The sequence below is a fragment of the Ornithorhynchus anatinus genome, chromosome 8, assembly GCF_004115215.2.
Source record: "Ornithorhynchus anatinus isolate Pmale09 chromosome 8, mOrnAna1.pri.v4, whole genome shotgun sequence".
Classification (NCBI taxonomy): Eukaryota; Metazoa; Chordata; class Mammalia; order Monotremata; family Ornithorhynchidae; genus Ornithorhynchus; species Ornithorhynchus anatinus.
This window is the reverse complement of record NC_041735.1, coordinates 25,491,211-25,518,452: the sequence shown is the minus strand read 5'-3', so window position 1 is coordinate 25,518,452 and position 27,242 is coordinate 25,491,211. Positions and strand designations below refer to the sequence as shown.

At 46.5% G+C, this 27,242-nt stretch overlaps 1 protein-coding gene across 1 annotated transcript in view; it reads left to right on the top strand.

The window, feature by feature from the left end:
- Positions 1–27,242, top strand: part of PPP1R16B (protein phosphatase 1 regulatory subunit 16B) — a 135,621-nt gene that overhangs the window by 80,464 nt on the left and 27,915 nt on the right. Inside the window, 3 exon segments of the mRNA XM_029070417.1 lie at positions 13,438–13,508; positions 18,229–18,374; positions 23,890–23,993. Coding sequence (XP_028926250.1) covers positions 13,438–13,508; positions 18,229–18,374; positions 23,890–23,993 — 321 coding nt within the window.

Sequence of the window (27,242 nt, the reverse complement as noted above, 5' to 3'; positions counted from 1 at the left end):
TCTAGGCAGGGACATCTTATATATATATATTTGTTCAGCACTTTGTCAAACACCGTTCTAAACTCCGGGTTAGATGAAAGGAGGTCAGTTTGGACACCATCTCTGTATCACTTTGGGCTCACTGTCTAAATTGGAGGGGAAATGATTTAATCACCATTTTACAGATGAGGTAACTGAAGCAGAGAGAAGTTAAGTGACTTGCACAAGGTCACGCAGCCAACAAGTAGTGGAGCGGAATTAGAACCCAGGTCCTCTGCCTCCCAGGCTCTTACTCTTTCCAGTCTCAATCAATCATTGGTATTTATTGAGTGCTTACTGTATGCAGAGCTCTGAAATAAGTGCCTACAGAGTTGGTAGGCACAATCCTTTCCCTCAGGGAACTTAAAAGTATCCCAGCACTCTAAGAGTCAGAGGTCATGGGTTCAAATCCCAGCTCTGCCACTTGTCAGCTGTGTGACTGTGGGCAAGTCACTTCACTTTTCTGTGCCTCAGTTACCTCATCTGTAAAATGGGGATTAAGACTGGGAGCCTCATGTGGGACAACCTGATTACCCTGTATACCCCAGCGCTTAGAACAGTGCTCTGCACATAGTAAGCGCTTAACAAATGCCAACATTATTATTATTATTATTAAGTTCTGGGAAGATATTGGGGGCAGGGGGGCAGAGTGGAGTGTGTGTGTGAGTGTGTACGCGGGCATGCAAGCACTTTTGATAGTGTACTCTCTCATTTGGTCTACAGCCCAGAGAATTAAGTATAACCATGTCCCTGACCTTGCTATGATATGGAGAACCTGTTATGACATAATTTGCATACTTAGATCAAAGGTGAAGACTGACTCTTCTTGATGCCTTTCAAGTCCTTTGTTCCAAAGGGAGCTGTGTTTGTTTGGAAACATAAAGGACTTTTCCATTCTGGTCGCCACTCACTCCCAGCTTATTAATTCTCTCATCCCCAAAATGCAAGGACATAAAGCCACGTTTTAACAGCGCATTTCACCATTCTTCATTTTCTTGTAAAGTGCAGCATGTCAGCACATTAAGTCCTCATCGACAGTTCACGCTGGCTTGATTTCTGGTCTTCCACGCTTCCCCTTCAGAGTTCTTCATTAACAGAAGGAGCGAGCTCTGTGTGCATGTAATTGCTGGGGGACTAAATCCAGGACGGAGAGTGGAAACCCCAGAGATCCCAGTCTCCGGGAGAGGCTTGCGTAGGCTTCCCTCCCCCCTTTCCTTTTTCATGCTCCTGTGGGTAAGGGGAGGAAGAGGTCCAGCTTCCAGAAAATGGGGTGGCTGAAGCTTTGGTGCATAATATAGGATAGTACAAATGTGCCCAAAGTCCCTCTAGCTACATATTCAGGCCTCACGCACTTGAGTGAGATTGTGTCCGCTCACCGGGTCAGTGAATCGTATCTATTGAGCGCTTACTGTGTCCAGAGCACTTGTACTAACGGCTTGGGAGAGTACACTATAACAAGATGACAGACACAGTCCCTGCCCTCAACGAGCTTACGGTCCAGAGGGGAGACGGACATTAGTATAAATAAATAAAATTACAGATAGGTATCTAAGTGCTGTGGGGCTGAAGTGGGGGGATGAATAAAGGGAGCAAGTCAGGGTGATGCAGAAGGGAGTGGGAGAAAGGGAAAGGCTGGCTTGGAGAAGGCCTCTTGAAGCAGATGTGCCCTCAGTAAGGCTTTCAGGTTGGGGAGCGTATGACAGATATGAAAAGGGAGGGCATACCCGGCCAGAGGCAGGAAATGGGCAAGATTCGGTCAGCGGTGAGGTAGGTAAGATGGAGGTTCGGTGAGAAGGTTGACGTGAGAAGATCCAAGTGTGTGGACTGGTTGTAGTAGGAGAGTAGCGAGGTGAGGTAGGAGGGGGCAAGGTGATTGAGAGCTTTAAAGCCTACGGTAAACCGATGGTAACCACTGGAGACTCTCGAGAGTGGGGAGACATGGCCTGAACGTTCCTGTAGGAAAATGATCTGGGCAGCAGCGTGAAGTATGGACTGGAGTGGGGAGAGACAGGAGGCAAGGAGGTCAGCAAGGAGGCTGATACAATAATCAAGGCGGGATAGGATAAGAGATTGGACTGATGTGGTAGCATTTTGGATGGAGAGAGAAGGGCAGATTCATCAGGCCTGGTTGGTATTACCGGCCAGGCAGGGGCAAGTCTGCACTCTTGGACGTGACTTGGCAGAAGCTGGACATCAGGGCGTTGCCTTCGGCAGGACTCTAGGCCAGTCCCTGCCACCTTAACGTCTGTTTGCCTCAGTTCCCTCATCTGTAAAAAGGGGGTTCAATACCTGTTCCCTTGCCTACTTAGACTGTGAACCCTGGGTAGGACAGGAACTTGAGCCTGTATATACCCCACCGTTTAGTACGGTGCTTGACACATAGCGCTTAACAAATACCAGAATTATCACCACAGTTGACTCTGCACTCCCAGCGTAAGTCAGTTCACCACTTACTTGTTGTGTGACCTTGGGCAAGTTACTTTTAACTTCTCTGTGCCTCAATTCCCTCATCTACAAAATGGGGACTCAATACCTGTTCTCCTTCCTACTTAGACTGAGATCCCCATGTGGGACCTGATTATCTTGTGACTATCCCAGTTTTTAGTAAAGGGTTTGGCACATAGTAAGCACGTAACAAATATCATAAATATTAATAAATACCAGCATTATTACCACAAGTAACTCTACAGTCTGTGCACCCAGTGGAAGTAAATTCACCCATTTCTGAGGTGAGATCAGTGTCCTCCTGTTATCTTATGAACTCCAAGTTGACCCAGCGCTTAGTAGAGTGCCTGGCACACAGTAAGCACTTAAATACCATAATCATCATCATCTCCCTGATTCCCCTTGACCACAGATCGGAGTCTCTGTAGGATGGCTGGGATACGAGGGAAGAGTGAATAGGAACGAGACAAGAGGAGATTGAAGCTGAGAGTTGCTCTTATCAGAGTGGCGGGTGCGAGCAAAGATTCCTGGCTTGGAAGACCTGAAAATCATCATGAGGCTAGAGAGATTCCAGCTGCTGAATATGGAACCAGGAAGTGTGAGTGTGCAGATACATCAACAGAATGTATTGAGTACTTACTGTGGGCAGAGCGCTGCACCTCGGGTTTAAAAGGCAATTTTTTTAGATGGTTTTGTTTTGGGAGTCCGAGGTCATGGGTTCTAATCCCGGCTCCACCACTTGTCAGCTGTGTGACTTTGGGAAAGTCGCTTAACTTCTCTGTGTCTCAGTTCCCTCATCTGTAAAATGGGGATTAAGACTGTGAGCCCAGTGAGAGAAAACCTGATAACCTTGTATCTATCCCAGTGCTTAGAACAGTGCTTGGCATATAATAAGCACTTAACAAATGCCATCATTATTATTATTATTATTATTTTTATTATCTTTTGGAATTTTCTAGATTGTGAAATCCTACCATCCTTCTAATTCTTATCATTATTTTTTAGAGGGGATTTAGCTAGGGCTTAACATGTGCTAAAGCACTGTATTAAGCACTGGAGTAGGTGGAAGACACTCAGATTGAGGGCATGGGACTCCATGACCCAGAAGGGTAAAGTTCCACTGTCACACAGCAGACCAGAGGCAGAGCTGGGTTGAGAACTGGGACTGTGTGGGTGTTGTGTGTTTTGTGTACGTATATGTATGAGTTCCCTACAAAAATCTTTAAAAGTTTGAATAATTTAACCTAAGAAATAAAATTGGAAGGATTAGGGAGACTAAAAGAACGGAGCTCTTGCCAAAACACTTTTTTTCATTTATTTTTTAAAAAAGAAACTATTGGCCCAATGCCCAGGGCCCTTAGAGAAAACTCTGCCCTAGATGGATTATTCCTTCTAGAAGCTCCTCGTAGAGTCGCTTCACAGAAAGTCTTTAGCCGTAAGAGAACGTCTTTGCTGTGTTAGAATATTTCCCATTGCTCGTGGTGAGGCAGTGGATAGGAAATGATGGAAATATTAAATAATAGTCATGTCTCATTTAGATCTGCTTGGTATTGGTAACCCCTCAGATAGAATGAGGCCTAAGTCTGCCTACACATTTTGCAAGGACCCCAGAGAGGTATCTACAGCTCCAAGTACTTTAGAAGGAGAAGCCGCGCAGGCTAGAGCACAGGCCTGGAAGTCAGAGGACCTGGGCTCTATTCAAATGCTTGCTGTGTGACCTTGGACAAGTCACTTAACTTCTCTGGACCTCATTTCTCCTGATCTCCCTCCTAGTTAGTCTGTGAGCCCCATGTGGGACAGGGACTGTGTTCAAGCTAATAGACTTATATCTACTCCAGCGCTTAGAACGGTGTCGGACACATCGCAAGCGCTTAACAGATACCCTTTAAAAAGGGGTATAAGTTTATCCTGTGCGAAATAACCCATATTTGTTGCTAAATCTCCTAAAGACCGAGCGCCTGAAAATTTGCTCAGAGGAGAAGCATGGATTAAAAGCTGGTTCTGATTCTGTTACGGCTGCCCTCCCACCCCCTTCCCGACCCAAACCCACCAATACCACAGAAGCTATGATTTCTTTTTCTTTTCGCAAAGGCGATGGAGTCAAACTTATTCCGATGATGTGTTCATTCTGTTTCCTCCTCCATATGGGGATGGAGTGAGACAGATTGGATGCTGGCTGTCTGCAATTCTTGCCATATTGTCTAGTGGGTGTATGCGCAGAGTTAAATGGCTCTGTGCAGACACAAACTCGAGGCAAGGCCGCAAGCTTTGAACTTGTGGGGACCGGGGTGATCAGTCTTTTTTGGTAGAGCATCTGGGTTTGGAGCTGAGCAGATAAGCGGATTCCCAGGCCCGTAAGCCAGGGCCTGACAACTAATGTTTCGAGTTGCCACCGACTCCTCATTTCATGCCAAGAGCTTTCTAGATGAGGCAAGATTGTCAGCAGCTTTGGGAAAGAAATGAAGCTTTATTTGAGGAAACCAATTTTGTGGGCTCTGAGAATAGCGAGCGGGTAACATTTTTTAAAATGTCAGAAATAGCCGCACCCCAGAGAGCTAAGAGCAGTCTGCCATCTCATTTAGAAAGTGTTTTCAAACCTAACAGGGTAGAGAATGTTGTCATTGAAGCCACTTTCTCCTCAACTACTCGAAATTCACTTGGGCAGCAGGGTCGAGTTGACGAATGCTAATCAAACTGACTAGAAATAGTAGCAGTGAAAATTGGGGTATTTGTTAAGCACCTCCTATCTGCTAAGCACCGTATTAGCTACAATCCGGTCAGACACGGTCCCCGTCTCAAACAAGCCTCACAGTTTAAGGGGGAGGGAGGAGGTTCCCATTTTATGAGTGAGGCAACCGGGGTACGAGGAAGTTAAGCGACTTGGCCAAGGTCACACAGCGGGCAGGTGGCGGAGTCGGGATTAAAACCCAGCTGCTCTGACTCCCTGTCCCGGGCTCTTTCCACTGGGCCATGCTGCTTGCCTATTGAAGCTGCCCGTTCTACTGTCCCTGCCCAAAAAGAATGAAATGCCAGCATTAGGAGAGTAGCCAAAAAGAACCCAGCCGGCCTTACTCCACAGCCTACAGGCTGGGGAAGAGTTGCAAAAACATACGGGCTTCTAGGATCAGCTCCAGTAGAAATACAGGGCCTTTGGCCAAAACAGAATGTCAGATAAGATTTACTCCGAGTGCCAAGGAGGTTGGTTGGAAGCATGGCGGTTGCGATCAAAAAGCATTTCCGCTCTTGCACTGGGGAGCAACCTGCAAAAGGAACTCTCCAAAAGCCCCCAGAACTGACAGCTTTCCTAGCCTGGGCAGTCTCGTTGGCTTCCTTAGTATAATAAAGTCTGAAGACGAACATCCCCTGCCTTAAAATGGCATAGTGAGGCCCAAGTCCATTGGCCAGGAGAGCTGCCTGTCCAGCCGCTTAAGAATGTGCAGACAAGGGGCAGATGTTACATTCCACCTGAAATTTTAGATTGGGAAGGAGGGGTATGGCGGGAATGCAGCTGGGAACGAAGGGGCGGGAAGAGAAGATGTTAGGAGGTACATCCTACAAGTGAACAGAGAAGGCCTCAGTTTGGATTGCAATGGGTCAGAGTCGAAGTTCTTCTGATTAACCCAGCCAGGGGGTTCTCTCCTGTCAGGAGGAATTGGCTGTAATTGGTGCTCTCCGAGGTGTGTAGGTGGCCCAAGAGAGAAGAGCTGTCTCTCCCTCTCAACTGTGTCTTCTAAGGAGACATGCGCTCTCAAAGCCGTGAGAGAAATCCTTTCTCAACTCACAAGGTTAGAAAGGACGTTAAGATCTGTCTGCTAGTCAGTTTCTCTCCTCTTCCTTCTCCTCCTCCTGACAAAGTTCTTCCTAAACTATTCCAAACGTATGAACTTCTATTTGACTTTTAAATATTTCCTGAGAGGACAATTCCACACCCCTTCTCTATAGTCTCTTTAGTGCCTGATAGCCGTTATTGTCAAACAGATATCTTGCCACTTGCCTACTTGGTGATCTTGGGCAAGTCACTGAACTTCTTTGTGCCTCAGTTTCCTCAACTGCCCAATGGGGATTCAGTACCTCCATTCTCCCTCTTACTTAGACCATGAGCCCCAGGTGGGACAGAGACTGTGACCAGCCTGAGCAACTTGTATCTACTCCAGCACTTAGAACAGTTCTTGAAACACAAGCACTTAATAAAATATCATCAAAAAAACCCCCCACCTCTCTCTCTAAGAGATGGCTTTAATCTCTTCTGCTCCTGGGGAAATTTCTCCCCATTGTATCCTCAATGAAAGGGGAGAATAGCTGTATATCAGCTCTTCCAGGGATAATGTTAGTCTTTACACCTCACTTCTTTTCTCTTTCCATCAATCACTCCTGAGCTAATGGGGCCATCTGCAAAAAGGAGCAGCTTTGGAATAAAACCTATATCTTGCTGATCTAACAGCCCCCTGACTATGTCCCCGAATCTCACTTCTCGCACTCCCTCTTATACATCTAGGTGTACTAGCTTAAATAGGTCACACAATGGGAGGGAAGGGTTAATCGCCGAACACGTCCGGGCCTGTATGGCCACGTGTGGGGAAAATTGCAGAGCCACTTATCATTAGTATTACATGACACTTAAATGAGCCAGATTGGATTAAGCTTCCTAACAGCATCTCATCCAAAGTAAATAAAAGAAAACCAGATCCACTGTTGACTGACATGTCTATCAGTCAGATCCTATTAGGAGAGCCGGAAGATGGGGCGAGCCAGCGGTAGCTGTAGAAACACAGTCATTAAGTAAGATTTACTGGCCGAAGTTCAGAAGGTTTCATATTTTGGAGTGTGTTTAAAGCCTTGGTGGGATGTGGTTCGAGGTGGGAGAGGCAGCTCTCCTGGCTTGAACGGCTACAGCTTTGGAGGTTAGAAAAAGAAATATCAGCTGTTGATACCATGAAAAAGCATGGTATTTTTGTCAAGTAATTATTGGGGACCTTTTAAGTGGGGAATGAATTCAGGCTGTATAATTATCCTGATTTGTGTCTTCCCTGGGTGCTAATATGCCGGCACCGTTTGTTCTAATTTCATAACCGCATTTTAAAATTAAGAAGCCAAAAGCTCTCTCCTTCTCCCCCACTGGATTCTGCAGGCTGCTCTTCCAGCCTCAGGTGGAGATTGGATGTTGGGTACAGAGGCAGACCTCTGGGGGAGAACCTGAGAGGGTCAGAGAGAAGATGATCAGTAGTATGGAAATGAAGGACTGATCCAATCTTGAGATTTCAGGGAGGGTGCTGGTCATTTATTCTGGCCACGTGACTTTGCACACATGAGCTATGATGGAGATGTTTGCTGCCCCTGCATTAAATCCCAACAGTCTCTTTAGCTATAATTCCTTTAGCTGTTATTCCTACTCAAGACACAGCATTTTAGCTATTTTATACAATTTAGAAGAAGAGGTGAAAACGTGGCCTACCGGAAAGATCACGGGCCTGGGAGTCAAGGGAACCGGGTTCTAATCCCAGCTCTGCCATCTGCCTACTGTGTGACCTTGGGCAATTCACTGAACTTCTCTGTGCCTCAATTTCCTTATCTGTAAAATGGGGAAAAGATATCTGTTCTCCTTTCCTTTTAGACTGTGAGCTCTGTATGAGGCAGGGACTGTGTCTGGCATATTGTTTCTACCCCAGTGCTCTGTGCAGTGCTTGACAGATAATGAGCACTTAACAAAATATCACAATTATGAAGTATTCATTTTTGAGAGAGTCCTATGAATTTCAGAGAGATAAGTGACATGGGTGGTCACCAGGAACCCCATTTAGTCCTTGCTCAGGTCTCATATTTAGGTCAGGGTCTCCTGCTTGGGTTTAAAGTTCTGCTTGTAAAATGGAGGGTTAAGGAATTATCTGAGTATTTCAGATAAGATTTAGGTCCCTTCTCTCCCATCCCTGGAATCATCCACATAATTGCCTCATTTCCCTATTTTGCTTTAACTGTTAAAGCCTTGGTGCTAGTAGTGGTAATGATATTTATGAAGTATTTATTGTATTAAACGTTGGGAAATAATACATAGATGGGAATTAGACATGGTCCCTGGCCCTAAAAAAGAAGCACAATCTAATAATAATAATGGAATTTGGTAGGCGCTTTTGATGAGTACTGTACTAAGCATTGGGTGGGGAGGGCAGGTTTGAGCAGGATCAACCCATTTCAATCAATCAGTAGTATTTATTGAGCACCTACTGTGTGCAGAGACTATCTAAGCACTTGGAAGAATACAATGTAACAGTTGGTAGACACTTCCCTGCCCACAGGGAGCTTATAGCCTAGAGACAGAGAACAGTCTAGAGCAAGGAGCTCAGAGCTCAAGGAAAGGTTAACTTGGCAGAGAGTGGGAGTAGCCCATCCATCTTAGAAGTTGGGAAAGGTCCTCAGGCCAGCAATGGTCACTGAAGCTGCTGGGCTACTTTGAGGATGGTTCTGGTGGCCAACAAGGGGCCCAGATCAGGGATGGGCAGCTCCCCTCTTCAAGCTCTGGAGCAGGCCGTGTGGCTAAAGGCCATCTCCTGAGCCCTTTTCATCCATCTCTGGTGGTCATTATAATAATATTGTATTATATTTAATTGTTATTATTACAGCAATCATGGTATTAAGTGCTCACTCTGCACCAAGCACTGTACTAAGCGCTGGGGTAGATATGAGATCATCTGGTTGGACAGTCCCTGTCCCACACCAGGGCTGACAGTCTTAGAGGAAGGGAGAAAAAGTATCTTATCCCCATGTTCTAGATGAGCTGAAGGAGGCATGGGGAAGTGAAATAACTTGCCCAAGGACACACAGCAGGGAGATCCTAGATCCCTTGACCACCCCACTCTGCCCCTCAAAAGACCAGGGATAAAGTTGAGTAGGGAGGGATGGGGGAAAGGGAGGGCTGGGAAGCCAGCTGTTTTGCCATCTCTCACGGGATCCAGAAGACAAGGTGCCCAAGAGGCCCCATCTCAAACAAGGCTGTTCCTTGACTCTTGTCTGAGACTGACCCAGGGGTGAAGGAAATTAGTTACAGAGTCTTGAGCAGTAGTTCTCATTGGAGCTGAAATCCTTTAGCCAACATTACTGGGTTTTAATCTTTAGGGGACTGGAGGCAGCTGGATGTTTCTGGAGCGTTCTGTCTGCAAAAGACTAAAAAGCTCTGGGTCCATTGACCTTTAGTTCAGGTTTCAGAGTTCATCTCTTTCCTCAGGCTTCTGATCATTGAGCTCCATGGTTGGTTTGGGCCAGTTTCCTTGTGGTTACTCATTTGACCATGATCCCACTAGGGTCAGAGTCCCTGTGATCAGACTAGTGGTCAAGGCTGGCCTCAGTTTCCCCACTGCAAAGAGACCATCCCAATGCTGTTCCCTAATTAACCCATTTGACTTTTTAAGGTTTCTACTGAAAAAAGATGACTGAAGGGGTAGTCACCGTTGCAGGCTGAGGACTTGAGGGAATGCTGCTGAGGCTATAAAAGATGAGCAGTTTTTTTTCTTGGTCCTCGTGGGAGTTGGGCTTGGGGTGGTGCTTTTTGCGAGAGTGAAAGAATTACGGTATTTGTTAGGTGCCCACTATATGCCGAGCACTGTACTTAAGCGCTGGAGCAGATATGTTAATCAGGTCGGGCATGGCCCGTCCCGTACGGGATCCACATTCTAAGTAAGAAATCCACACCTATGACTTCCCGACCCCATTTCAGGATCAGTACAGAGAAACGCAGATGTCATGAGGTGAGGTAGGATCGTATTATGTTGCATTCCATACCGGAACCCAAAACATTCCCTTTGTCATCTTTGCCTCTTTGGGGCCCTGCTGGTTTTTGCATCCTTGGATTTCCACAGTGATCCATCTACCGGTAACAAATGGAGAGGGATGTTAACTGGTTTGGGGAAGCAGTGTGGACTAGTGGAAAGAACACCGACCCGGGAGTCAGAGAACCTGGGCTCTGATACCGGCTCTGCCACTCATCTGCTTTGTGACCTTGGGCAAATGACAGTTTCTCTGCGCCTCAGTTCCCTCACTTGCAAAATGGGGAGCCAATACCTGTCCTCCCTCCTACTTAGGCTGTGAGCCCCATGTGGGACCTGAATGTCTTGTGTCTACTCCAGTGCTTAGTACAGTGTTGGGCATGTAGTAAGTGTTTATTGAATACCACAAGTATTATGATTATTCTAGCTCTAGGGAAGAAATGTTAATGACCAATGAATGATAATGGCTGATGAGTTTTGCTAGTTGCTCAGGGTAGGAGGGAGAGAGAAATTTAGGGTCCTTTACTGTGGCAAGGGGCAGCGATCCAAAGCGTAAACAGGTTTAGACCCTACCTGCCCTCTTTCCCACAGGAATGTGGTGGGGTGGAAGAATACGTGGAGGAACTTTACACTTCTTGGAAGAAAGGGACTGGCTTAATTGCAAGGAAGGAAATTACCAGTGTTCAAAACCCAGATGTGGGGTGGATTTCAGTTGCCTCTGGCAGGTGACTTGGGAGAACAGCGGTGAACCCAGGCCCTAAGGATGAAACGTCTCCCTGCCCATTTCCTGATATTACCCTGGGTTATTCCCTGATCTCTTCTACCCCAGAGGACTGCAGACCCTCCCTGCCCATTAAACTGATAATGAGGAAAAATAACTGTGGTATTGATTAAGCTCGAGAAGCAGAGTGACCTGGTGGAAAGAGCACGGGCCTAGGCATCAAAGAAAACAGGGTTCTAATTCCGGCTCTGCCACTCTCCTACTGTGTGACCTTGGGCAAGTCACTAAACTTCACTGTGCCTCAGTTCCCTCCTCTGCAAAATGGAGATTTAATCCCTCTTCTCCTTCCTACTTAGATTGTGAGCCCCATGTGGGACCCTGTTATCTTGTTTTTACCTCAGTGCTTTGTACAGTGCTTGGCACATAGGAAGCACTTAACAGATACCACAGTTGTAATTGTAATTTCCAGTATTATCATTGCTATTAAGCACTTTGTGCCAAGTACTATATTAAACACTGGGTAGGTACAAAATAAGTAGGAAGGGAGAACAGATACTGAATCCCCATTTTACAACTGAAGGAACTGAAACAAAGAGAAATTAAGTGACTTAAGTGTCGGCGGTCGAAGCTACGATTTGAACCCGGGTCTTCTGACTCTGAGACTCGAACTCTTTCCACTAGGCCACACTGCTTCTCTGGGGGAGGAGAAAATTTGACTAGGCCAGCTTGGAAAAATAAGCCTTTCATAGTGTGCACAAACTGCTTTTGTTATCTGTATTCGGTCAGATTTATCTGGTTTTGCACTTGCGCCTTGAACTGAATGACTTGGGATAGTACCATTCTTATAAACCAGCCCCTCTATCTATGTTCTCCATCTCGGTTATATGTCAAAAGAACTATCTCACGCCAATATCCTAATCAGCAGCGTTATCCTTGAACTGAAGAACTAACTCTCCAAAGAATTAGTCTTGAGTCCTGAGGCCTGTTTCTTGGGAAAGTTGTTGGAAGATTGTTCTGGTGGATTTTTGTTTGGGGGAATAATGCTGCTCTCCAGTCTAACCCGAAAAGGTGTCCGATTCCCCAGTTGGTGGGATATTTCATATCTTCATCTTCCCAAACTCACTCCAAAATCAGTTCTGATCAGCAACCTTGATAAAGCATTCCCAAAAATGTTCGGTTTTCAGTTTGGGCAGGGTAAGCTAATTAAAATCAAAGGGAGAGATCAGCCTGCTGAAGGCAGGGATTATTCTGGCAAGATCTTTAGATCTTATTGACGTTTACTTTCGGGTGTTCCTATTTTTTCGTCTTTGAACAAGACAACGCGAGTGCCGAATCGGGGGACCTGGGTTCCAATCCTGACTTTGCCACTTGGCCTGGTGTGTGACCTGGTCAAGTCACTTTACTTTTCTGTGCCTTAGTTTTCTCATCTGTAAAATGGGGATCAATCCCTGTTCTCCCTATGAGTCCTATGTGGGGCAGGAACTGTGTCCAACATATTTACCTTGTGTCTACCCCAGCACTTAGAATAGTACTTGACACATAGTAAGTGCTTAACAAATACTCTTAATATCATCATCATTATTATTTTTAAGATAGCATTGATAAAGTGCCCCAGAAAATGAATACATTCATAATTGTTCTCCAGTCACTGTGTTGTTGTCGTCAGATCTCAACTACAAGCCATGAAGATATCCAAGCTTTATTGTGCTTATTGAGTAAGTTTTCCTTTGGGAGTATTGTATATCTTATGGCCATTTTCAGACAATCAGAACAATCTACTGGAAACCCTCTGATTTAGTGAAAGGCAGTGCCATGCACATTTCTGCTGCTCGAGAGCACATGCTCTCAACCTACTAATTGTGGCATTTGTTAAGCGCTTACCATGTGCCAAGGACTGGAATAGATCCCGGATAATCAGGGAAGTTACCGTCCCTGTCCCACATGGGGCTCACAATCTAAGGGAGGAGAGTGAACAGGTGTTTAATCTTTATTTTAGAGGTGAGGAAATTGAAGTGCAGAGAAGTTAAGTGACTAGCCCAAGGTCCCACAGCAGGCAAGTGGGCAGAACCCCAGTGACCACACTGCTTCTCAGCCTCCATCAGATATCCTCTCTGTGCCTTTCTGCTAAGAACACAAATGTCTCCTTTAAGCCTTAGCCACATTTGGGGGTGGGGGGACACAGACAGGACTGTGTATGTGTGTGTTGTGTGTGTAAGCAGGTGACTCTCCTCCCACCACAAATGGGCAGCTGTGGTTGTTGGGTGGGGGAAGAAGTGTCAGAGCTGTATGGGTCTATTGTGTTGGTTCTAAATCTACGTATTCATTGGAGGGAAGGCGGGTCTTAAACATTTTTGGTCTTGTTCCAGCACGAAAATGCTATTTAAAAATCATTTAAAAAAAGCAAGTAGGTTTGATTCTTCATGGGAAAGTGTCTGAGGATGAAAAATATTGGCAAAATGACCAAGAAGCTCATCTTCCTGTCATTCTTTCCATTTGCAGTGCGGTACTTACTGAAGAATAAAATCAGCCCAGATCTGTGCAATGAGGACGGACTGACTGCACTGCATCAGGTGAGGTGCCCCTCGTTCATTTCCCATACGTGCCCGAAGAGCAGGCTGCTTCCTGGGGCGCTAGCGTTGTCGCCGTCATCCTTATTTATGGCACACCTGCGACATGCCGAACCCCGGTCTGGGTCTGGGGAAAGATACGATCAAAGTAGCCAACACGGTCGCCGCCCTCGAGGAGCCGGTAATCCAGTAGGGATCCTGGACCCACTGAGGCCTACCTCGGTAGCGAGTCATAACTGTCTAGAACCTATAATATCTGTCCTCTTTTATCTTCCTTCCTCTGAAGCTTCAGAGCGGGCTTTGTCCAACCCTAGACACTCCAGGCTGTTCCCAGGAGCTGTTGCTTGGTGCTTAGTGACGTGGGGGCTGATTGGGGATGGCCTTATTTTTGTGTCCTGGCCCCTTGCCCAATTCATCCTCTGTCTTTTTTAATATTAATAACCCGTTAGTATATTGATTTGATTAAAGTCACTTTTCCAGAATTCCAAGTTTCACCATCCATTATGAGTGTATTGCTGCTGCCTTCATTAATGATGGGCAATGTTCAAGGGCTTTGCAGTCTGGTAATTATGTGGGGGGAATAGTTTGATCCTCTGCCCCAGCACGATATGACCCTAAACCACCTCCCCCTTCTTGCCTTCCCTATAAAATGAGGATCATTAGACTTGCCTGCCTATCAAGAGTGTGGTAATAATTCATTATTGTCTTTAATTTCAAAGTGCTTCTTGCCCCAAGGCTGTGGATACTTGTGCAGAGGGGTTGTCCTAAGGATTTTCATCCCATCTGAGAGGGAGGGAGGGGGAGAGAGAGAAAGGGAGAAAGAGAGACAGACACTCTCCCTCTCACAACAGATGGGAAAACGAAGGTCAGCTGATGATTTCTGTCCCCATGGAAATGCCCATTACACCAGCTCTGTATATCTGTCTCCAGGATCTTACTCTCCACCTAATAGGACCAATTTTAGGTTTTAATGGACTGTGAGGAGTGGACACCCCGTGGTGGGTTGGAGGAGGGGGGCGGTGGTTCTTCAGGTGAAAGTTTGCCCTTTTCATCTTTTCCTGTAGGAGAAATTTGCCCCTCATTCGATCTTGGTCCCTCTCTCTGGCTCTACCAGGGCCATTTTTTTGGAAGAACATATACTCCCAGGTAGCAGCATGGCCTAGTGGAAAGAGCATGGGCCTGGCAGTGAGGTGGGGGGGTGGGGCGGTCAGAGGGCATGGATTCTAATCTCAGTTCTGCCTCTTGCCTGCTGGGTGACCTTGGGCAAATCACCTAACTTCTCCAGGTCTCAGTTTCTTCATCTGTAAAATGGGGATTACATGTAGGAGTGGGACTTTGTCCAACTTGATTTACTTGGATCTACCTCAGCGCTTAAAACAGTCATTGGCATTTAGTAAGCGCTTAACAAGTACCGTAATTCTTATTAAAACCCAGATCAATCAATCGAGTGCTTACTATGGGCAGAGGGGCAGAACACATAAGCACTTGGAAGAGTATAATACAATGAGTTTACAGTCTAGGGGATAGTCTTAGACAGTGGATAATACCCTTTGGCGTAGCAAAAGTGACTTTTTTTGGTGACTATGCCTGCAGGCATATTGGGGGTGGAAGTTGATGTCCCCATTATTTCCAAACTCCTGGCATTCAGATGTGCATTTGCCTGGAGGGCAGGGACAGGATGTGTCGATTCTTTTTTCCTCTCCCAAGTGATTAGTACAGAGTTTAGCACTCAGTAGACACTCCGTACATTTCAATCAATCAATCAGGGGTATTTATTGAGACTTATTGGGAGGACAGAGGAGCTGATAGACAGGATCCCCGTCCTCAAAGGCAGAGACCTCCTTCCACCTTGGTTGCCTGGTATCCTCTCAGACTCGCTGGTTGAAATTCATTCAATCGTATTTATCAAGCGTTCACTGTGTGCATAGCACTGTACTAAGCGCTTGGGAGAGTGCAATGCAACAATAAACAGGCACGTTCTCTGTCCACAATGCACTTACTCTCCTGCATCATCCCCTCTTCTTCAGCAAGCTCAGAGCATTCACTCGCCTGGAGCTCTAGAGCTCTGGGTGCCCACTGAAAGCTCAGAATTGGACTGCAGATGGGGTGTGGGGAGAAAACAGTAGCCCGCTTGTTGCCCCCCGCCCCCCGAAGGCGGGAATTTCGTCTCCTCTGAAAATGGCCTTGTGTCTCAGATGGACTAAATGCTCTGATTGACCGATCGATCGTGACCGGCGTTGAGTCTCTTCTGCAACTGCTCTGGCTTTGGGGCCCTGTGTCTTTTATTCTCCCAGAGCCAAACTGACTTCTAGGACAAGAAGAGCCTTGGTCGGCAAGGCCCGCGTTTCTGAGAAAGAGACGCATATTTGTAGTTGGTGACATGGACAGTTTCAGTGGGCTTTATTGTCAGCGAAAGATGCGGCTTTGGGGAGGTGGGACTGAGCCAGCGCGGCGTTCCCCGACTCTACCCAGCCGGTGCTGTGGCCGGGCGAGAGAAGTGATGAGAAACCCTTCAAGGAAGCAGAGACAAATGTTTATCACCTTCAATAATGAAAACAATGATGAAATTGTTAAGTGCTTACTCTGTGCCAGATACTGTTCGGAGCGCTGGGGTAGATACAAGATAATTAGGTCGGACACAGTCCTTGTCCCATATGGGGCTCACAGTCTCAATCCCCATTTTACAGATGAGGGAACTGAGGCTCAAAGAAGCAAAGCGACTTGCCAAAGGTCACACAGCAGACACGTGGCAAAGCCGGGATTAGAACCCAGGTCCTTCTGACTCCCAGGACTCCTAGGATTGATAGATTCGAGCAATATTATTTATTGAGTGCTTGCAGTGTGCAGAGCACTATACTAAGCTCTTGGGAGACTGCAATATGACAGACACTTTCTCTGCCCTCAACGAGTTTACAGACAATTTACCAAAAAGGAAAATGAGGTTTAAAGAAGCAGCATGACCTAGTGGAAAAGGCATGGGCCCTGAGTTCTAATCTCAGCTTTGCCACTTGCCTGCTGGTTCACCTTAGGCAAATCACCAACTTCTCTGTGGCTCATTGTCCTCATCTGTAAAATGGGGATTCAATAGCAGTTCTCTTTCTCAGACTGTGAGTCTCTTGTGGGACAGGGACTATATCTACCTGATTATCTTGTGTCCACCCATGTGCTCAATACAGTTCCTGGCACATTGTAAGCGTTTAAACAATGGCACAGATGTTACTGATATTATTGACAGAGTGAAAGAATTTGCCCAAAGTCACAAGGTAGCCAATTGGGAAGCTTGAATGGCCTCCTGACCTGTGTGTTCTTATTAAATTGTAAGCTACTTGGAGGCAGGCGCGGGGTCTTTTACTAACGCTGTCTTTTCCTAAGCAGTGTTCCCCACACACAAAATGCTCAATATATATTGCTGTTGATGATGCTACTTGCCTGCAAGCTGTACAAAAGTCAGGCCCTGGTGGATAAACAGTATTGATCAAATGCCTACTACTGTGAGCTTAGTTGTTATTATTACCATTATTATTATTATGGTATTGAAGGGCTTATTACTTGTCAAGTGCCACCTAGGATCTGGGGTAGATACAAGTTAATCAGATCAGACACATTCCTTGTCTCACACGTGGCTCACAGTTTAAATAGGAGGAAGAACAGGCTTCTAATCCCATTTTACTGATGAGGAAATGGAGGCACAGAGGAGTTACCCAACTTGCCCAAGGTGACACCCTACAGGCAACTGGCAGAGCTGGGATTAGAACCCAGGTCCTCTGACTCCTAGGCCCGTGCTCTTTCCACTAGGCCATGCTGCCTGGGGGGGAAATAAATGCACGGATGAAAATCAGACACAGTCCCCGGTCCCCACTGGGGTTCATAATCCAAGAATAATCATTCAGTTCATTTGATCGTATTTATTGAGCACTTATTGAGTACTGTACTAAGCTCTTGGGAAAGTACCATACAGCAATAAAGGTCTGAGAGGGGACTGGTCACAGAAATATAAGGAAAGATAAAACCAAATGCAAAAATAAAATAGAAGACAAGGACAGGGAATCAATCAGTCATATTTATCAAGTGCTTACTATTTGCAGAGCACTGTACTAAGCTCTTGGGAGAGTATAATGCAACAGAATTAGCAGACACATTCCCTACCCAGAAGGAGTTCACAGTACAGAAGAATATAAAAGATAAAAACAGGAAGAACAATAGCATATTGTGGCTAAAGGAGTGAAGTTTAAGGATCAGAGTCCAACAGAGCTATAACCACAGCAATGTCTATGAAGAGATTCTAGGAGAAAAGCACAAGGGAACCAAGTGACCTTGTCATAATAATAATGATGGTATTTGTTAAGTATTTACTCTGTCAGTCACTGTTCTAAGTGCCGGGGTTGATACCAGCTAATCAGGTTGGACAGTCCCACATGGGGCTCACAGTCATAATCCCCATTTAACAAGATGAGGCCCAGAGAGAAGTGAAGTGACTTGCCCAAGGTCACACAGCAGACAGGTGGCAGAGCGGGGTTAGAACTCAGGTCCTTCCGACTCCCAGGCCCGTACCCTATCTACCGGGCCCCGCTGCTTTCCGTACAGGTCTTGAAACCCTGCCTGCACCAGCTAGGCTGTCTCAGGTGATTGAACTCATGGGAAACGGGGGGGAGTCTCACGGTGGCGGCTTCTTTGCACCCTTCTGGAACCCCTCAAGCCCGCTGTGCTCTTGTCTCCCTCCCAGTGCTGCATAGACAACTTTGAGGAGATCGTTAAGCTGCTCCTGAACCACGGGGCCAACGTCAACGCCAAGGACAACGAGTTGTGGACCCCCTTGCATGCGGCTGCCACGTGCGGGCACATCAACCTCGTGAAGATCCTCATTCAGTAGTAGGTGTCCCTCACCCCTTCTCCCGGCTGCCCGCCCCTCTCCCGGGCACACGGGCATTTCTGGGGCACCGTGCGCGCTGGATTCAGGCGGCCGTTTCGGAACCGTAAAGTGAAAATGGGGAACGGGAGGAGGGGAGGTGGGACCGTCTATTCTGATCCAACCGTCACAAGTTGCACGATTATGCTTTTGGCCGGGATCATCACCTCGGACCTAGAGGGGGACCAGGCAAGAAGATGAAGAGACCTCTCTAATCAGCACCAAGTTTCAGAACCCCAGCAGCATAATAATAATAACTGTGGTATTCGTTAAGCACTTACTATGTGACGAGTGCTTTCCTAAGCCCTAGGGCAGTTATGATTCAATCAGGTTCAGTACAGTTTCAGGCCAGAGGCAGGACGTGGGTGAGAGGTCGACGGTAAGATAGACGAGATGGAGATACAGTGAGTAGGTTGACTTTAGAGGAGCGAAGTTTGCGGGCCGAGTTGGAGTAGGAGAGTAGGGAAGTAAGGTAGGTGGCGGCAAGGTGATCGAGGGCTTTAAAGTCAGTATTGAGGTGTTTCTGCTTGATGCAGAGGGGAATGAGCAACCTCTGGAACTTAATAATGATGATGATGGTATTTAAATGCTTACTATGTGCCAGGCACTGTACTAAGCACTGGGATGGATGCAAGCAAATCAAGTTGGACACAGTCCATGTCCCACATGGGGTTCACAGTCTTAATCCCCATTTTACAGATGAGGTAACTGAGATCCAGAAATGTAAAGCGACTCGCCCAAAGTCACGCAGCAGGCAAGTGGCAGAGCCGGGATTAGAACCCAGGTCCTCTGACTCCCAGTCTCATGATGATTCCGCTAGGTCACGCTGCTTCTTTATTCTCATAACTTCAGGAATGGCTGGTTAGGTAGTTGGCTCTGGACTGGGGCTTAAGCCACGTCAATCCTTTGCTGCATTAACCCTCTGGTAGTTGAGACTCAGTGGAATTCAGTGCCCTGGTAGAGATTATTAAACAGGACAATAGGACAGACCCAGGGCAGAAGTTGCAGAGGGGTTGGACTAGAGGAAAAAACGTGGGCTTTAGGAGTTGAGATGTTTAAGAGAAGCAACATGATCTAGTGGCTAGAGCACAGTCCTGGGAGTCAGAAGGATCTGGTTTCTAAGCCCACCTCTGCAACTTGTCTGCTAGGTTACCTTGGTCAAGTCACTTATCTTCTCTGGGCCTCAGTTGCCTCATCTGTAAAATGGGGATTAAGACTGTGTGCCCTATGTGGAACAGGGACCGCATCCAACTCAAATGTATCTACTCCAGCACTTAGTACAGTGTTTGGCACATAGTAAACACTTAATAAGCACCACATTATTATTATTATTATTTATTGTATGAGTTCTAATCCCAGCTCTGCCGTTTGCCCTCTGTGCGATCTTGGGCAAGTCACTTAACGTCTCTGTGCCTGTTTCCTCATGTGTAAATTAGAGATGAAGTACCTATTCTCCCTCCTCCTTGGACTGTGAGCCCCTTGTGGGAGAGGAACTGGGTCTGACCTAAGTATCTCATATTCTCTACAGTGCTTGTCACATAATAAGTGCTTAAGAAATACCACAGTTCCTATTTACGAGGATGTTCTTTCCACTCTCTTCCCAGCCTTCAGTCCTTTCAGATCGAGCTGGATTCCATAAGCTCTTAGAAAAAGCGAAATTCAATTTCAAGTTGATCTGTGCTACTCCAGTGAAATTCAAGTCCAATTTCCGAAGCCGATGCCCGCAGCGTCTCCTGATGAGGACAGTAATGGGCAGACCTAGGAAAAGGAGTACTGCAATATTTGAGTGTTGTTGTGAAATGGCAACAATGTTTAGTCGGGCATCCATAATGGGCTGGGGATTGAAAAAAGGTCCTTGGAAAATCTGGAGAAGGAAAGTTTCTGCAATCACACCTCCTTTCCCCCCTCCCAGAATTTAAAATGGGCAAAGAAGAATTTCTGTTTTCTACATCAATCAATCATATTTATTGAGCACTTACTATGTGCAGAACACCATCCTAAGCACTTTGGAGAGAACAATATAACAGATGCATTCCCTGCCCACAACGAGCTTATAGTGTAGAGGGGGAGACCGACATTAATGTACATAAATGTGAATTACGGATATATACGTAAGTGCTGCGGGGCTGAGAAGGAGGATGAATAAAGGAGCAAGTCAGGATGACGCAGAAGGGAGTGGAAGAAAAGGGAAAAGGGGCAATCTTGAATTTTCTTAGCAACTTTGTGTTTGTGAAATGCTTCATTCACTTTCCCCACTCAGGGCTTCTCAGAATAGTGAACGTATATTTGGGTATATGTTAACTGTGATGAGGAAGTTAAGTGAAAGAGAGGATTTGGGAAGAAAGATGAAGAGTTCAGTTTTGGACACATCATATTTTGAGGATTAGTGAAAGACTGGAAAAGGTTTTAAAAAAGAAGGACAACATTAACTTCTTTGGTTACGGCCATGGAAAGTCTATAATCTAAACTGAGGCTAGTGAACAAAACTGGGCAAATGACCATCCATGGTAATCAAAGCAGCATGGCCTGGTGGATAGAGCACGGGCCTGGGGGTCAGAAGGACCTGGGTTCTAATCCCTGCTCTGCCACTTGCCTGCTGTGTGACCTTGGGTAAGTCCCCAGACTGAGCTCCTCCCTTTTCCCTCTGCTCCCCCTCCACCCTCTGCTCCTCCCCCTTCACCCCCCTTGAGCCGAGTCCCCTTTCCTTCTGCTCCTCCTCTCCTCCCCTCCCCCACAACCCCATCCTCTGCTCCTCCCCCTCCCCCCTTCCTCTCCCCTCAGCACTGTGCTCATTTGTTTATATTATTTATTGCCCTATTTATTTTGTTCATGAGGTGTACATCCCCTTGATTCTATTTATCGTGATAATGATGTCCTGTTTTTGTTTCGTTCTGTTTTGCTCTGCCGTCTGTCTCCCCCGATTAGACTGAGCCCGTCATCGGCCAGGGATTGTCTCTATCTGTTGCCGAACTGTACATTCCAAGCTCTTAGTACAGTGCTCTGCACATAGTAAGCGCTCAATAAATACTGTTGACAGAATGAATGAACTTCCCTTCTCTGGACCTCAGCTACCTCATCTGTAAAATGGGGATTAAGACTGTGAGCCTCACCTGGGACAACTTGATTACCCTTTTTCTACCCCAGCACTTGAGCAGTGCTTGGCACATAGTAAGCGCTTAACGAATACCATTATTATTATTACTAATACTAATAAATACCACAATTTTTGTTGTTTTTCTTATTATCAAACCCAATTCCTTTAGTTTATCCCGACTAGCCAATTAGTTCAGAAAATGGCTTTTTCTTATTCGAGAAGTTCCCAGTAAACTTTGCCCTAACACGAGGGCGACTTAGAGGTGAGAGTACCTCACTCTTGTTTCCGTCCCTCTCATCAGGTTTCAGAAAGCTTCCCAGACCCTGGTAATATAGGATCTCGCCTCATCCCCCCTAGGCCAAGAGAACTGGGGAAGCAACCAGAGTTGGGGGAGAACTAGAAAGGGAGAAGAGAATAAGGCAAAGAAGAATGGATTCTCTTGAGTAAACTCGGGACCCAGGCGGATGATGCTCTAGGCGCGCTGCTGAGGCCCTCCCCTCATCTGAGAGGGAAACTTGTTGATGATGAAGGGAAGACTTCCTGCCCAGCAGAAATGTGGCGCTTGGAATGACTAGGCTGTAAGCTCGTTATGGGCGGGGAACGTTTCTGCTGAACTGTACTCGCCCAAGCACTTAGTACAGTGCTCTGCACCTATTAAATGCCCGTTAAATCCAGTCGATTGATTGATGACCCTAGGTGTCCAATGAAGGGACCGGGGCAGAGATATTAGAGCTTAGTCCCTCACTCCTACCCGTCATCGGTGAAGCCAGAACTTCAATGGTATAGTAGCTTGATTTACAACGCCCGTTTAGAGTTGCTTGTTTTCTGCATTGTCTTGCATTCTCATCTTGCATATGGTAAATTATCTTCCCTTCATCGTGGGCTTTCAGAAAAGGCCATCAGAACACTCATTTTAAGAGCTTCCCGCTGCATTTCCTTCTGGCAGCAACTCTGAGGATTTTAGGAGCTGGGATTAGAGTCTCTCTCAGGCTGCCCTCAGCAGAATCAAGATTGAGGAAGAGAGCGGAGGAGAAGAAGACCCATCTCTACAGGAAAAAGCTCTTTGACTTCTTTGAGCTGTTTGGCCTCACTTTAGTGGAAGTAGTCCTCCCACGGTAACTAGCCTCTCAGCGCAACTTTTCCTGGAACAGATCGTCCACTTAATCTGCAGCAGTGACATCTGTAAAGTGCCTTAAGCTCCTAGAATACAGAGGCTGCCGAAACAAGAGGTGGTTTTCGCTTTCCTCGTCGCCAGAAGATTTCCCTGGCCCGAAAGTGACTCCAGGTGGCAAGTTAGACCCCATAGAATCATTTTAGAAACTGGGGAAATTGGACTCGCTAATACTAACATTACCACTGATTAATGATCTGACTAAGACAGTTGAAACTAAACCAACTCATCTCAGCACTTACTAGGGATGCTGCTGCTTTGCATTTGTCTGGCATCTTTCCACAAAGCATGTAAATGACGCTATCTCATTGATCTGTACAAGGTTTCGGGGAAATGGTGTAGTTTTTAGGGGGCACGATCCCTAGATTGCAAGTAGAGAAAATGTCCTTGGGGATACCTTATTCCTACAACTCATGTCAGAGCAGCTGAATTTCAGACAGCCTGGATTCAGTCCATACAACCAGCACCAGAAAGGTTGAAGGAACTCTTCACCCTCTTATTTTGACTTGAGCGTGTGCCCAGGGTCGGGGTGGAGAAACCGTTTTATTCCGACCAAAAAGTACAACACCGAAGTTATGATATTTATTATGGTTTTTGTTTAGCTACATGTTTTGTTTTGACTTGCTACATGTCAAGCACTGTTCTAAGCTCTAGGCTAGGTTACAAGTTAATCGGGTTGGACACAGTCCCTGTTCTACACGGGGCTCACAGTCAGAGTAGGAGGGAGAACAGGTATTGAATCCCCATTTTATAGTTGAGGAAAGGGAGGCACAAAGAAGTTGAAGCGACGTGCCCGAGGTTAACCATGATAGAAAACCAAACAGCCCCAAGTCATAAGCTAATGGATCCGGTCAACCTGCCCATCCAGAAGCTTCAGGATTGGTGGGACAAACCCCCTTCCCTGTTTAGAGAGGATTTTCCTACTCAGAAAGAACTAGCTTGGGAGAGGGGTTTCGAACGGGAGGAGTTAAAATCTCTAAGTCGATTTAAAAAAAATTGCAACACAGTATCACAACCTTATGCCATTCTTAATTCGTTATAGTAAATCTTGGAGGAGGTTGAAGCAAAAGAGCAACACGAATCATCCCAGAAATGCTAGCAGGCTGTCTGTTGTCATTGTCTGGACAGTCGCTCCCTAGCCATTGGCTGCCGATCATACAGACGGAGCCCTCGGCCTCCTGTAGGGCCTCATCGATAAACCTTCTCTTTGCAGTGGGGCGGATTTGCTGGCGGTCAACTCCGACGGAAACATGCCCTACGACCTCTGCGAAGATGAGCCAACCCTAGATGTCATCGAAACCTGCATGGCCTACCAGGGTAAGGAACGGTGCGGGGAAGGGTCCGTATCGCCATTAAATATGAATCGGGAGCCTCTTGGGCTCAGGAGGGTGTTGAAAAACCAAGCCAAATGGGCCTTCCGGAGAAACCGCACTGGGCCTTTGAGCACTCCGTGGAACCCAGATGGTGTGTGTAATATGAGATGTTTGCCTCCAGGCCACGGGTGCCGGGGACATCGATGCTTATGGATTAGCTATCACGTTAAAAAGTGGTCTGACATTTCATCCCTTGGTTGCAATGATATGGCGTATTCTAATTCTTAAATTTGGTCACAAACGGCTCTATCCACCTGCATCTTTCTCTTATACATACAGAGGCGTGGCTTTTCTTTCTAACTCTTGGCACCGCATCAGTGGCTCTGGCTCATTCTAGACTGTAAGCTCCTCGGTCGTCGTTGTGGGCAGGGAATGTGTCTGTTTATTCTTATATTGTACTCTCCCAAGTGCTTAGTACCGTGCTTTGCATACATGAACCCTCAAGGAATGAAGGAATGAATGAATTCCCAAAGCTCCCAGGGCCCCATGGATCAGGATTCCATGGTTAGGCCGGTTAGAGAGTGGTGATTCGGCTGCCACGTAACGATGATGGTATTTGTTAAGCGCTCACTATGTGCCAGGCACTGTACTGAGTGCTGGATACAAGCAAATGGACTTGAACACAGTCCCTGTTGCATGTGGGGTTCACAGTTTCAATCCCCATTTTACAGATGAGGAAAATGAGGCACAGAGAAGTGAAAGTGACTTGCCCAAGGTCACACAGCAAGCAAGTGGCAGAGCTGGGATTAGAACCCATGACCTTCTAGACTCCCAGGCCCGTGCTCTCCCCACTACACCGTGCTGCTTCTCTGCCCACCACGGGCTTGCGGTTGAAGGCTGTGAGCCCCGTGCGGGACATGGAGTGTGTCCAATCTGATTAGCTTGTATCTTATCCCAGCACTTAGTACAGTGCCTAGCAATTAGTAAGCGTTTAATAACCACCATCATAAAACAAGTAAACCTCCTTCAGCTCCACACTTGGAAAGACAATTGGGATAAAGCAAACAACTCATTTTTTTTCACTCTGACAAGAGGTTTTATAGCCAGGAAGGGAAGAATACTTTCCCAAGCCCTTAGTGCAATTCTCTGCACACAGTAAGCAGTCAGTAAATACAACTGAATGAATGAATAAATGAAATCATCTCATTCCCCTCCCACTCCCAGACCATGGCAACCCACTGATGACAGAGAAACCCTGGACCGAGAGAATGCATTCCTCTTAACTAGGAACGTGCCTTGGAGGGACAGTTTTGCTCATACTGAAGCTTAGTGAGAGGTGACTGTGCAAGTTAGCCCTAGGGCTAGAAAAAGCTTCTCCAGCCTCACTATGTGTGTGGTGTGGAGAAGAATTCGGAGAGATGGGCACGGGGCAAGGAGGGTGTAGAAGCACTGGGTGGGGAGGGTTCATTCATTCATTCAGTCGTATTTATTGAGCACTTACTGTGTGAGGAGCACTGTACTAAGCGCTTGGGAGAGCCCAATACAACCATAAACACATTGCCTGCTCACAGTAGTCTAGAGATTTGGCAGAAGGGGGAGAGAGCAGAGACCGTATGCAGCTTGCAGACTGCAGTTTGCACTAACTTTTGAAGCTACTCCGGAACATCAGAAACGATCCCCTGGACTCTTTTGGAGGGCAGATGAAAACAGAGTCAAAGTGAAGGGCAGACCAGGTTCCCCAGACTCTGAGGATGGTGTGGGATCAGGATTAGGAATAGGGACTCTCCTCCTCTTCAGTCGCTCTTTGATTACAGTTCCTTTTTCACGCATACATGGATGGAATCTCGCTGTCCACAGATCCATCTTTGCATTCAGAGAATGGCTGTACGTAGAAACATATATATGCACAGAGCTATTCCCCCGTGCCGCACCTCCTCCCGTATTTCCTTTGTCTACTCCCCATTCAGACACATGCACTCTGTTTCGTTCTGGGCTTCCGTTCTCCTTAACGTTTCTTCCTTGGCAAAGTGGTCTCCGACAGAATTTCCCTAGCACCACGTGCTCGGTTTATGAATTGCTTCTCACTCTACGGTCTCTTCGAGTCAAAACGTCATTAGCGTGACTTAGGAGGTGGTCATTTCTTGACGGTTCTTTTCTCTGTCATTTCTCCTCCTGTGGGACCCTGGTCCCAAATCCTCAACCCAGAAGGGTCAAATGATGGGGCGTGATAAGGAGGGCTGAAGGAGGAGACGAGTAAGAATCTACCCTTACTACAGTTTGTGAAACACTCACCTAGGAGGTGGAAAAAAAAAGAAAAAGAGTTGATTTTCCAAGAATCCTTTCTGCCAGACGTGTCTGGGGAAGAAGAGTCCAGCCAGGAGAATCGATATGCCTTGTGATGAAAAGCCTAGGGAACACTGTCTCCTTTCATTAGAGCCATTCAAGCAGAGTTCAATTAGTGAGAACTTCTGGCTCGCTGTGGGCAGGGAATATGTCTGTTTATTGTTATTTTGTACTCTCCTAAGAGTTTAGTACAGTGTGTTGCACACAGCGCTCAATAAATACGACCGAGTGAATGAATGAGGCAATGTGGCTTAGTGGAAAGAGCCGAGGCTTGGGAGTCAGCTGACCAGTGGTGGAGCCGGGATTAAAACCCACTCTCTCTGTGTGACTTTGGGCAAGTCACTTAACTTCTCTGTGCCTCAGTTACCTCGTCTGTAAAATGGAGATTAAGACTGTGAGCCCTACGTGGGATAACTTGATTACCTTGTATCTACCCCAGCGCTTAGATCAGTGCTTGGCACACAGTAAAACACTTAACAAATACCATTGTTATTATTATTCTTAAAGAGGAGGAAGGCCCAAGTTAATGTGGATTCTTCCTGCCAGCCAGAAGGTCAGGCAGGATTGAGCAATCAATCGTATTTATTGAGCATGTACCGTGTGCAGCATGGCTCAGTGGAAAGAGCCTGGGCTTGGGAGTCAGAGATCATGGGTTCTAATCCCGGCTCCACCGCTCGTCAGCTGTGTGACCTTGTGCAAGTCACTTAACTTCTCAGTTAGCACATCTGTAAAATGAGGATGAAGACTGTGAGCCCTACGTGGGGCAACCTCATTACCTTGTATCTACCGCAGCGCTTAGAATAGTGCTTGGCACATAGTAAGCGCTTAACAAATACCAACATTATTATTACTAAGCACTTGGGAGAGTACGATACAACGGAATTAGCAGACACGTTCTCTGCCAATAATG